At 44.9% G+C, this 12,727-nt stretch overlaps 1 protein-coding gene across 1 annotated transcript; it reads right to left on the reverse strand.

Annotated features, from left to right (window-relative positions):
• Nucleotides 1-5,886: 5,886 nt before the first annotated feature.
• DCLRE1B (DNA cross-link repair 1B) lies at nucleotides 5,887-12,714 on the reverse strand. The gene is made up of 5 exons (XM_055584681.1): nucleotides 12,465-12,714; nucleotides 12,098-12,360; nucleotides 11,121-11,286; nucleotides 10,461-10,643; nucleotides 5,887-7,500 (listed from the first exon to the last, which is right to left on the reverse strand). The coding sequence occupies exons 2-5, from the start codon at nucleotides 12,284-12,286 to the stop codon at nucleotides 6,410-6,412; spliced, it is 1,629 nt and encodes a 542-aa protein (XP_055440656.1). The 5' UTR covers nucleotides 12,287-12,360; nucleotides 12,465-12,714; the 3' UTR covers nucleotides 5,887-6,409.
• Between the last annotated feature and the right edge of the window lie 13 nt (nucleotides 12,715-12,727).

Here is a 12,727-nt window from a genome sequence, read left to right on the forward strand (position 1 = left end):
ACCCAGCATTTAGCTGTCCTAAACATCTTTCTATTACTACTTTTCCTCACCTCACTTTTTAAAAGGCCATTTAAAAATTGAACATATAAACAGATTTTTAAAGAGAGAAAAATGGTCTACTTCAAAAACAGGGTTCTTCTTTCCTATTCTCAAAGAACTTCCAGGAGATAACGTCTTCAAATAATAAGATTTCACAGCTTGCCAGATGCTAATTTCACAGCTTGTGAAATTCCAATTCATTATCTTGTCTTCACTTTTTAAAGAAAAGTTGGAAAAACTTGGAAAAAGTAAAATTTCACAAACTTTAGTAATTTAAAAATGAGCTGTCCCTTTAAGGCTCAATATTTTTAATTCTTAACAGGTGGGTGAGGCAGGCAAGAAAGAACAGGGAGCTAAGGTAAGGGGAAAATAACAGAAATGCACAAAGACTTTTTAAAATGATAGTCTGTCTAGCACTAATTTAAGAACAGGAGACATAAATTTTCACTATTCAAACTGTAAATGATTTCATGGTCATTTATAACCTGACTCAAATATCATGGGCTCCTTTATTAACCTACATTATTTTTGTCTTGTTAAATATACCTCTGCAGGGCACAGTCACATACTATCAATATGATTGGTAAATTACACAAGCTCTATCCCAAGCAAATATGCATCAATATTAAAAAGTTATTAAAAAAAAAACCAAAATAAAATCCACCCTAAAAGGTGATAATGACTGCAGAATGTCTCGGGGAGACTGGTATGAGCCTAAAGACCAAACTGACTATAGTCAGGGGAAAAGGGGAAGAGGGGTAACAAGGGGAAGAGACCACATACAAGAAGAGGAATCTCACAACTGGAAAATGTTTAAGTGGGTGAAAGGTTTTGTTCATTATCTTGATTCACTTTTTCCATTTCTGTTGTTCTAAAAAGTCATAGATTTATTATAAAGTAAAATAATGAAGCCTATGGATCAGTGGAGGGGCGGGGAAAATCAACTTTTTTCCTCTAAGTTCCTTTCATTCCCAGAATATAGGAAGAAGAGAAAGGATGAAGAAGAAATAAAGGAAATTTAGGCAACAATACACTTGGAAAAAGTAGCTCTCAGAACAGTGTCTTAGTTGAACAGAGGATGTAAACATGATAAGCAAAAGCTTAAAATGCCTTGAAATCAGAGGAACATTTTACAGGGTGGCTCAGATATTACTGTGAGAATGGCAGTCAATTAGTGGAGAAAGATTACGCTAATGAATGGTGATTTCTTTTAAAAAAAAAAAAGGCTACCGATTATCCACCCAATAGTTTGCTTCCATTCTTTTCTTGATCCTTTCATACATCAGCTGGAGTTGGAGTAGGGGGCCACCTGACAGTTTCCAGTTATAAGATGACTCTTGAGTGTACAGCCTAGAATGGATGCCAAAGACAAAGTTTGCTTGTTTTTTAAAATTTTTCACTGTGCTGGGTCTTCATTGCTGTGCGAGGGCTGCTCTCTAGTCGCGGTGCTTGGGTTTCTCATTACGGTGGCTTCTCTAGGCTCTGGGTGGCTCTGGGCATGGGGGCTTTGGTAGTTGCAGCATGCGGTCTCAGTAGTTGTGGTGCAGGGGCTTAGTTCCCCCCCGCCAACCCCCCCCCCCGTCGTGTGGAATCTTCCCAGACTAGGAACTGAGCCTGTGTCCCTGGCATTGGCAGGTGGATTCCTAATCACTGGACCACCAGCGAAGTCCCAATAGTATTTTGATTATGTAAATATTGCAAGGGAAAAACTAACCCAAGGTGAGCCAGAAGTTTTGTGTGATTGAAAGGTGATTCAGTAAGCTTTCTGTTTAGGAAAAGAACCAAGCCCAAGATTCTGGGAACTTTCTGTGATCTGGTGGTCGAGGAGGTGTTCAAAGAGAAAGTTACCTAGGAATGAGATAGTCAAGGTGGAAGGGTATATCTAAATAAAAGCACTGTGACCAAAATAAAGAGAAGTTTGGGGCTTCATTGGTGGTCTAGAGGTTGAGAATCTGCCTGCCAATGCAGGGAACACGGATTCGATCCCTGGTCTGGGAAGATACCATGTGCCTCTGGGCAACTAAGCCTATGCGCCACAACTACTGAAGCCCACATGCCCCAGAGCCTGTACTCAACAACAGAAGCCACTGCAATGAGAAGCCCATGCACCACAACAAAGATTAGCCCCTGTTCACTACAATCAGAGAAAGCCCACTCTGAGAAAGCCCAGCAACGAAGACCTAGCACAGCCAAAAATAAATCAATCATCTGAAAAAAAAAAAAAAAAGACAACACTCTGAGGATGAGAATCCCCCATGGGCAGCTGTAGACACAAATATTCTATAAGGGCAAGCAGAATCATTTTCTAGTGATGTAGATGGGATATCCTACAGAAGAGAAAGGGGAAAGTGCCAAGGACTCAAGACAAAACAGCTTGTGGTGGTGGTGCTTAGGGAGGGTGAGAGGTGGGAAGCAGGTAACAGACCAAGGGCTACTCACCAGTGATGGCACTGAAGATTCATGCACATACAGGGAACTATATTCAATATCCTTTGATAAACCACAATGGAAAAGAATATGAAAAAGTATGTATGTATAACTGAATCACTTTGCTGTACAGTAGAAATTAATACATTATAAATCAACTATACTTCAATAAAACAATTTTTTAAAATGTCTACATGGACCTCCAGATGGAATTTCTCCTATTTATGAACCACTCCAAGAATGCAGAGGGAACTGTCCCCTTAGGAGTGGACTTGAGATAAGAGAACCCAGATCTAAATCCCTTTTCTTGAACAACCAGACTCACTTATCTTCTATTTCCTACCACAAAGGGCAGTCTGGGTCACGTGTAAGAGATGGTTGCCCGAGGCCAGTCAGGCAGATTTTCTTCCCTAAGGGGACTTAAATCACTGTCAGTCTCCTTGTGGAAAAGTACAAGTTTCCCCACAGATCATGAAGCAAATAACTAATTGATCTCTAGGGAACTGTCTTCCTCCCAGTAACTTGAAGCTTAATTGCAAGATCTTCGCAGATCAATGGGGTCATCCTTAAATTCTAAAAATAAATTGGCTTCTTAAAGATACATGTATTGCAGCATTTTTTGTATGAGAGTGTTGAGAAATTAAATAATACAACTGCCAATCTCTATTATAAGCCAGAAAATTTGATTTAGAATAGTATGGAATCTTACCATTGTTAATACACAGACATGCCACCGACAGCTACATTTCTCAAAGCCCTTCGCTTCTCACCCTCCCCCCACCATCTGAATTCATATAGATCCCGCTTCGAGGAATACGTGTGACACAGCATGTGCCAAAAGTGGACAAGTGTCCTCCTTGCTAGAAGATAACTCCCATCTGGGGGCCCCTGCACTGAAGACTACCTTATCTCTCCCAGCCACCTTTGCATAGTACAGAAGTGAGACAGCTAGAGGCTTCCAGATGAAGTCTAAACGTTGCCCACATAGCTTAGTAAATATTTATTAAGTATGCAAGATGATTTCCACGTGTTGACATCTACCATTCTAATCACATCCTTTGAACTTAATGAGTCTTCGTGGTATTTTTCAATTTTATTTATTTTTGGCTGTGCTGGGTCTTACTGCTGCCTGTGGGCTTTTCTCTAGTTGCAGAGTCGGGGCTACCCTCTAGCTGTGTGCAGGCTTCTCACTGCAGTGGCTTCTCTTGTTGTGCAGCACGGGCTCAAGGGTCCACGGGCTTCAATAGTTGCAGCACACGGGCTCAGGTGTTGGGGCTCCTGGGCTCTAGAGCACAGGCTCTATAGTTGCTTAGCTGCTCTGTGGCATGTGGGATCTTCCTGCAGCAGGGATCAAACCCGTATCTCCTGCATTGGCAGGTGGATTCTTTACCCCTGAGCCACCAGGGAAGCCCTTTCATAGTATTTTACTGCTATCCTTGTCTGCAGAAAAGGTAGTACAGAAACTTTCTGGAGGGCAACTAGGCACCATTTGCATCAAGAACTTAAAACTGTTGGGATTAGCAGATGCAAACTACTACACAGAGAATGGATAAACAACAAGGTCCTACTGTACAGCACTGGGAACTACACTCAATATCCTGTAATAAACCATAATGGGAAAGAAGATGAAAAAGAATGTATATGTATACTTCTCCATTATATGTATATATATGTGTATATATATATATGTATAACTGAATCACTGCTGTACAGCAGAAGTTAACACAGCATTGGAAATCAACTACACTTCAATAAACTAAATTAAAAAACCTTAAAACTGTTATCCCACTTCCAGCAATTTACTCCAAGAAAATAAACACAAATGCCATGATATAGGCATAAGGATATTCATTGCAATATGTATAATTGTGAAAAAAAGAGCACACAAAATGATAAATAAAACAAATAGTTTAATTAAGATATACCCATAATAGGGTATTATAAAACTATTAAAATGACATTTTGTATGAGAAAGAGCTTAAGATATTAATAAGGTGAAATGCAGGATATAAAACTATATACGGTATTACCCCAATTTGGAAAAAATTATACATTTAATATATTTGCACACACAGAAAAAGACTAGAAGACAGTTGATCCACATGGAAGAAGTTTGATTTTTTTCTTCTCTATAGTTCATGACTTCCAAAGTTTATCAGAGAATAATTTTTTTTTTAAGAACCAGAGGCTAAGACAACCAATATCTGAAATACCCATCATGTGGAAGGCACTGACCTAGGAATCTGACCAATTATCTAAGCTCCAGCAGTCAGGAGAGGTCAGGTAGCCCAGTGGTCAAGAACCCACCTGTCAGTGCAGGGGACACGAGAGATGTGGGTTCGATCCCTGGGTCAGGAATTTCCCCTGGAGACGGAAATGGCAACACACTCCAGTATTCTTGTCTGGGAAATCCCATGGACAGGTGCTGCAGTCTATGGGGTTGCAAAGAGTCAGACACGACTGAGCACACACACACAAGCATCTCAATGCCTGGTTTACAGATGAGAAACAGGCTCCATTATGGAAGCCTGGCATCTCTATTTGCCCAGGTGCCTTGGACTCATGCTCAGGACAGTGCCACATCCCCTGCTGCCCCACATGCCTCACCAGTATGGTTCCTAGTAGGCCCACGGGAGGGTTGCAGTGAAGGTCATGGACAAAACAGAACTGTGTACAGCTTGCCCTAAAGAAAGGCCTTATTTTGCGTTCTAAACTCTTCATATCTTCCTCCAGAAGTAGACAATTTCCTCCCCGCTGGAAAAGAAACACAGGCCTCTTCACTGGGAAGGTTTGAGCTCCACTGAGAAACAGTTTTTATCCATTTGTCCAGCTCCACATGCCTGCGCCCTCTGAGACCATGGTATCTGCTGTCTTGCTTATTGGTTTGGCATTGTCAGGCTGTGAGCAGAAGGACAGGGCAGAACGTCACACCCCTACCCCTTCCACCAGCTGGCTTCTTGGTCTCTGCCCTGGATACTAAAACCAACAGGCTGTGTCCTCTGGCTCTCAACCTGAGGAGAGGGACAGCAAATATCCCAGCTATGTGACCAATCAGGATTACCTGGCAGCATATTTGATCTTCTGTAACCTTATTCTGCCAAACAGTCGGGGCCTCCAGGCGGCTGGGAGGCCCATTCTAACCCTCAGCCTAATTGTCGGCTGAGTTCCAGGTACTGCCTTGGTGAGGGGCGTCCAGTCCCCCCGGCTCTCTTCTAGGTTAGGTCCCCAGGGACACTAACTGCAAACTCTCATGGAGGAGAGGTGGAATTTTTCTCTACTTTTCTAAGGACGTTCATCACTTCCTATTCCCTCCCTGAGGCAGAGACAGGAAGTGACTTAGATGGGGTCAGTGACATTCAGGACTGGAGCATGCTGCCTGGGTCACACCACAGTTCCTGAATTAAAGAACAGAACTACCTAGGGGCTTTTATCTAGGAAGAGACAGAAGGGGACATGGGGAATGACACATGACATGCAAAACAGGGGGAATAAACTGGTCCTTTCTGAAAAGACCCTTCATCTCTCTCTGCAGTCACAAAATGGGACTACATGTTCAAAAAGGTTACAGAAATACTGGGTTAAACAAAGTTCAAAAGTTCCTATAGGACTTCTCAGAACCTTTAAATGCTCACAAATACTGTAAAGGTATTATAATGGAAAGGGTTTCTTAAACCCCAGTCAGTTAGAGAACTAAGGATTCCATAAGCACCAGGAGTCCAATGAACACACTGGAAGTGTGTTACAGGGTGGGCCTGTAACACAGAAAAGGCCCCGATAAGCCATCTGCCACTATCTTCAAAAGTACAGTAGGGCTGTGGCCTGCCATTTGTTAGCGGTGGAAATACAAAGAATGCTAACTTTGAAAATAAACAGCTCTTGATGCATTAAAAAAAAAAGTGCAGCTCCCCCCCCCCAAAAAAAAAAAAAAAGGTGCAGAGTTGGATCAAACAAGGTTGTCATTTTGTACTCTCCAGTCTGTACTCAGGAGTTTATGGTATTTTTCCACTTGCTGGTCGAAGACCCTGGAAGAAAATCCTGTCTGGATAAAGTCCACTGGAGTCAGAAGGTATTTGAGTGCCAGGCTCCTGAACTCAGGAGCCAGAAGAGGGGCAGCCTCACTGCTGGGAGGCAGGCGAGAATCCTGGCCCATCCAGGCTCTCTGGTTCTCTGTGGCTGCCGAGGCCACACTGTCTCCCATGCGTACCAAGTAGGGCCCTACACCCACTTCCTCCCCAGTTTCCAGAGAAAGAAATTTCTCATTTGTAGACCTTAAGTGCAGCGGAAAACCCGAAGGAGTAGTTACTACAGTTACCATCTTCTGGGACTCAGAGGAAGGGACTGCCCCCTCCCCTTCTCGGCTGCAGACATCTGGGAACGCCTGCTTCTTGACTTGCAAAGGATGGTGGGAGGGCTGCTTCTCAAGCTCCCCAGCCAGGTTCTCATTCTTGGTCTTCTTTGAGTCCCTGTCAGCTTGAGAGTGATCAGCATCTTCCTCAAGGGATTCAAACACGACACCCTGGGTTCTCAGTCTCTTGAGCTTCCTTTCTAAAAACAGCCAGAGAAAACTTGGATTTCTGGAGGAGGAACTCATGTATTGCTGTACAGAGTCTGGAATCAGGGGCACAGAGAGCCTGGGGCTCAAACTGTCCTGAAAGTAGTCCCTACAGGGTTGTCGCCGGACAATGGGCACCACCTGGCAAGGCTTTAGTGCCGCAACAAAGACACGGAGCTCCGAGTAGGAGGAATGGTCAGAGTAAGGGATGACGTGGATATTCGGGTGGGAGCGGTAGATCTTCCGGCTGGTGGGGAGGATGGCAATGGTAGGGTGGGTCTGGTTCCAACGCAGCATGGCGGAATGGCAGATCTCCATGTGGTCCACAGCATGGATGCGGCCAGCCTTCTCCTCCACTGTGAACACATCTGCCAGGCCCAGCAGCTGTACCAACTCCAGGCGCCGAGGACTCAGTACCACCCAGGTCTGAAACTCTAGGGCCAGCCGCTCCAGCAGTGACTCTTTTCCCAGACTGTACAGTCCTGAATAATGTTAAAGAGATTGGGGAAACTAACAAAGGAAGACAACGAAGCTATGTTACTGTAGTTGTTCAGTTGCTAAATCATGTCCAACTCTTTTGTGACACCTCATGGACTGTAGCCTGCCAGGCTCCTCTGTCCATGGGATTTCCCAAGCAAGAATCCTGGAGTGGGTAGCCATTTCTTCCTCCAGGGGATCTTCCTGACACAGGGACTGAACCCGCGTCTCCTGCACTGGCAGGTGGATTCTTTACCACTGAGCCACCAGAGAAGCCACAATGAAGCTATGTGCTTAGTCACTCAGTCGTGTCGGACTCTTTGCGACCCAGAGGACTGTAGTCCACCAGGCTCCTCTGTCCGTGGAGGATTCTCCAGGCAAGAATACTGGAGTGTGGGTTGCCATGCCCTCCTTAATGAAGCTATGGGGGAATCCTAATAAGTCAACCAAGTGTTTAATAAAAATACCCAAAGTTAATGGGACTATCCCCTGTTTGTATATCAGGAAGGAGGTGCATGTGAGCTAGGTTTATGGAGGATGGGGCTCCCCAGGTTGCTCAGTGGTAAAGAGTCCACCTGCCAATCTAGGAGATGCAGGCAGTTGGGACAATCCCCTGGAGGGGGAAATGGCAGTCCACTCCACTATTCCTGCCTGGAGAATCCCATGGACAAAGGAGCCTGGCGGGCTACAGTCCATGGAGTCACAGAGGGTGGGATGGGACTGAGCACAGATGGAGGATGGGGTAGGGAGAAAGTTAACACAGAATCCACTCATTCATTCAGTTCAGCAAAAGAGCGCACCCACCAAGTGTTTAGCAGTGTGAAAACAACAATTTCAGCCCTCAGGGAGTGTCATCCACACGAGGACCCAGAAAAAATGCATGTTAGAGACATGCACACAGTATTATGGGGCACAGAGAAGTATCTATCAGTTGATGGAGTTAGGGAAAACTTCCTGAAAACACTTAGCTGAGTCCTAAATGATGGGTCCAAGTTAATCTGACAAGGGAAGGGGATGGCAGAGAACATTTTAAGAGAGGTCATTTCGGTGTTTCTAAGGTAGAAAGAAATGGGTAAGAAAGGACACTAGAGAGGTGAGCGAGGGCCATATAAAAGGGGGCTTTGCATCTACTGCTAGGGAGCTTGGATTTGATTCTGTTAAGTGAAGGTGAGTCACGGAGGAGTTGGAAGCAGGAAAATGGCTAATTCAAATCACAGGATCAGAGCAGGGTTTTAGAAAAAAAAAGTGGCAGCAATGTTATTTGAAGGCCTAGACAAGACTATATTGAAAGCAGAAGTACCAGTTAGAAGGTCCAAATAGTACTTAGAGAGAAAGAAATGGAGGCCTGAATTTGGATAATGCTTATGGTAACAGATACAGGAGATGCTATTTAAACAGTTGTTCACAGACCTTTTCTGAAGGTGTATTTCAAGTCAACAGTCAGACTGTGACCTCCTTTAAAGAACCTGTATTTCCTTTATATCTACTTTATTCCTCATCATGGTTCAAAGTCTCACTCTTTGGGCACAAATGTAGCTGATTTCTCTCTCCCTATCCCCCCCACCCTTTTTAAAAAAAAACCTATTCTAGGCCCTTTACTACTAGACTTTAAACCCTCATATTTTATTCATTTTTCTATTCCCACTGCCTATCAGAATATTTGACACATTGTACGGGCTTATTGTATATCTGAAAAATTAATCAAGCCCTTTTGCAGTACCCTCCTAGCCAGCTATGCTCCTCTAGGAAAATTCTGTGTTAAAAACTCCAATAAGACTTAGGACTGGTATTTCTTCATGAAGTCAAGCAATTCTGAAAGAGCATATCTCTCCATCAATTTGGTGTCACTCTGGAAGATATACAATTTGTTTTCAATGCCTCTGTTTAAGCCTATTTTGAAACTCCTTTCAGAGTTGGGGCATATCCTTTTAATATTCACTATGGTGGCAAATCTTCCTTTTGTGGATTTATTACAATTTTGGAAACAATCAAAAAAGTCATTTGGCTTCCCTGGTGGTCCAGTGCCTAAGACTCCATGCTCCCAATGCAGGGGGCCTGGGTTCAATCCCTAGTCAGGGAACTAGATCCCACATGCCACAGCTAAGACCCATCATAGCTAAATAAAAATTTTTTAAAAGGTATTTGGAATTAAATCTATTACATTTTAAAAAATAAAAACTGGTTTTCATAAACTATCCCAAAAGGCAATTCCAGCTGCAATTTCAATGTATCTAATTACAAGCTTAACACTCACTTGAGTATCTACATTCTGATAATCTGCATTCACTTTCTAATAAATATTTATCAAATTCCTCTATCAGGCATTAATCTAGGCATCTGGCATATATCCGTAAGTGAAACAAAGAGCCTGTTTATTGTGAAATTTCCATTCTAGCAGGGGGAGACAGATAAGAACTAAATACAATAAATACATGAAGTCTGGAATACATTATAAAGTGATTACTGCAATAGTGTCCCTCTCCTACTTAAAACCCTTCAATAGCTTTTTGACCTAAGAGCAATGGTTGCATTTAGGATCAAGTTCAAAATGGCTTACAGGCACTTCAGCCCCTCCTGCCTTTCCAGCCTCCTCAACCGCTATGCGCCTGTCACACGGCTTCTTCTCTGTTCCACAAACACATAAGACTTCTTCCCACCTCCAACCATGCTCTCAAGGAATAAATGTGTGTGTGGCAGAAGCGGGGATAGGCAACCAACAATAAGCAACAGTACAGGAAAACATGAAGTCTGTGGGAAGTTGAGTGCCACGAAAAAATGAAAAAGTTGAATTGGCTTAGGGGATCTGGGGTTGGGAATATGGGAGCAGAGATGTACTTTTAAATAATAAGGTCAGGGTAGATTTCATGGAGAAAAGGAGATCTGCACAAAGACATGAAAGATGTAAGAACCCCCAAAGAACCTGGATTCACTAGTTCCATAGTGAGAGAAAAAGGAAAACCCTCACCAATTTTTATGTTATGTTGTGGGTGCTTTCGAATGAGCTCAACAATCTGGCGGGCAGCTTCTTCTTGGGAAGGAAGAACTAGGTCTGGGTTGCAATTGGTATTGTCTAGGTATAAGGTATGAATCTGTTTCCCCAGTCTCAGGGCTGGCTCCTTCAGCATGGATGGTGTATACCGAAAATCACCTGGGAAAAAAATATGAGAGGCATAGTCAGAGACAAAAGCATAGAAGACAAGCCTCTCCCAATTCCAACAGCAGATGGGCATTTGCCTATTGGCATCTTGGAAAAAACTAGAGTCTAGCAGTGATCTAATGTAGCAGAGTTTCTTTGTGGAAATGTCTCCATCGTGCTCCTGCATTTTCATTACTCTTTGCAAAGTCTGTACCCTTAAAGAATGAAAAATCAATTGAGAAAGGGTCATTGCGCTCATGTGACATGAAGCTAGGAGGCCTCCAGGCTTCTACTATGAATCAAGGCTACTCAAGAAAAGCAATGTTGGGAATTTCCTGGCAGTCCAGTTGTTCGGATTCAGTGCTTTCATTGCTGGCAGGACTGGTTCAATCCCAGGTTGGGGAACTATAATCTTGAAAACCACGGGGCTTGGTCAAAAAAAAAAGTGTCTAGGCTGGGAAAGTGGGAAGGACCCCTCTGGAAGCCGACCTGTGTAGAGGATGGTTCCAAAGTATCCTTCAAAGAGAAACATGACAGAGCCAGGGCAGTGATTGGCATCCAAGAGGGTGACGGTCATGGTCTCTCGCCCAACTTCATCTAGAGGCAGGACATGGCTCTCACCAACCTCCAGGGCTCGGATCCACTGCTTAGATACCTAAAGAAACAGCAGGTCATCCCAGGAAACACAGACGCCTCTCCCTGGTACCTCCCTGGATCAGAAGCTGTGATAGGGATCACAGTCCTCTTTTCCTTCTCCCTCTCTCTACCCCATCCTTCCTACAAGGCTAAATTAACAGTCCAGAAAGCAAGTCTACTCAACCATTCCTCAACTTTCCAAATAATAATCCCTTGGAGTGCTGTGCTTAGTCACTTAGTCGTGGCCAACTCTTTGCCACCCCATGGACTGCAGCCCACTAGATTCCTCTGTCCATGCAATTCTCCAGGCAAGAATACTGGAGGGTGTTACCACGCCCTTCTCCAGGGGATTTTCCCGACCCCGGGATCGGACCCAGGTCTCCCGAATTGCAGGCGGATTCTTTACCGTCTGAGCCACCAGGGAAGCCCTTGGGGGGGTACCTGTGAAAAAAATTCCAGCCCGATTTCCAGGACCTGCATCAGCTATGTCTACTGATTCAAATGCGGGAGGAGGGAGGCACTGGAGAATCTATTTACTCAGAACATTAGATGAATTCTTAGGAGCCAAGTTTGGAAAACACTGGCCTAGCTTACGTGAAGAAGTAGGAACAGTTTCCTTGAAAGGCCTAGAAGTCCTCCCCAGTTTTATCGCTGAGACATCCCAAGCCGGCCAGTTGGAAACCACTCTTGTTCTGGGTTTAATATATGCCTTTCTGGGTTCCCCAAAACTGTCGCTTTTGTAAAAATCAGTTCTCCTGGCCACAACTCTATGACTCCAAGACTGACAGATCGGAAGGCCCCACCCAGAGGCCGACTCCAGCCCCCCATACCTGTAGGTGACGGTGCAAGAGGTAAGCCGTGATTGGGGAGCAGTAGAGGGGCCGGGTCCAGGTGCTAGTCAGACCCACCGTGTGGTCCGAGTGCATGTGGGTCAAGAAGAAGAGTCGGGCGGAGCCAGCCCGGCGCAGGCTCCAAAAATCCACAGCGATGGGCGTATGAGGGATCAAAACCCCGTTCATGGTGGCGGGGTTCGAGTCACCAGTGGGTTCTTCATGGGAACAGAGTTCCTGTGTGAGGCTCCTACCATGCCGCCCTGAAAAAAAACATGCTCGGGCATGAACAGGGCTAGAGACCGTAAGGAAAAGCCAGCCCAGTGAGGGAATGAATGGCCAGACTGGGCAGAAAGAAGGAAGTGACCTTGCTGGTAGGAGTTTGGGTGGAATCTCAAACCGCAGAAGGCGCCCAACCAAGCGCCACTCCCCCGAACGCGCAGGACCAGGGGCTGAAGCCGGGCACTCAAAGAGCGCGCTGCTGGGCGGAGACAGGCCGAAGTAGCCAACTTCCGATTGCCCGCAGCAGCTCCACCAGAGGGAGCCGCGCGGCAGCGCCAGGAGGTGAGAGGTTGGGGGAAGGGCACCCAAAGGTCGGGATCTAGGCTGCGCTCGGCGCTCACTGGGAGA

This window comes from Bubalus kerabau, chromosome 6 (assembly GCF_029407905.1).
Source record: "Bubalus kerabau isolate K-KA32 ecotype Philippines breed swamp buffalo chromosome 6, PCC_UOA_SB_1v2, whole genome shotgun sequence".
Taxonomy (NCBI): Eukaryota; Metazoa; Chordata; class Mammalia; order Artiodactyla; family Bovidae; genus Bubalus; species Bubalus kerabau.

Bases quoted from the DNA above. Each gene is read 5' to 3' on its own strand.
- DCLRE1B (XM_055584681.1), bottom strand. From the start codon at position 12,286: ATGAACGGGGTTTTGATCCCTCATACGCCCATCGCTGTGGATTTTTGG. The intron at 10,644-11,120 runs GTCGGCTTCCAG...TTTTTTTCCCAG, and splicing joins TGGAACCATCCTCTACACAG to GTGATTTTCGGTATACACCA. The intron at 7,501-10,460 runs GTGAGGGTTTTC...AACATTATTCAG, and splicing joins ACAACATAACATAAAAATTG to GACTGTACAGTCTGGGAAAA.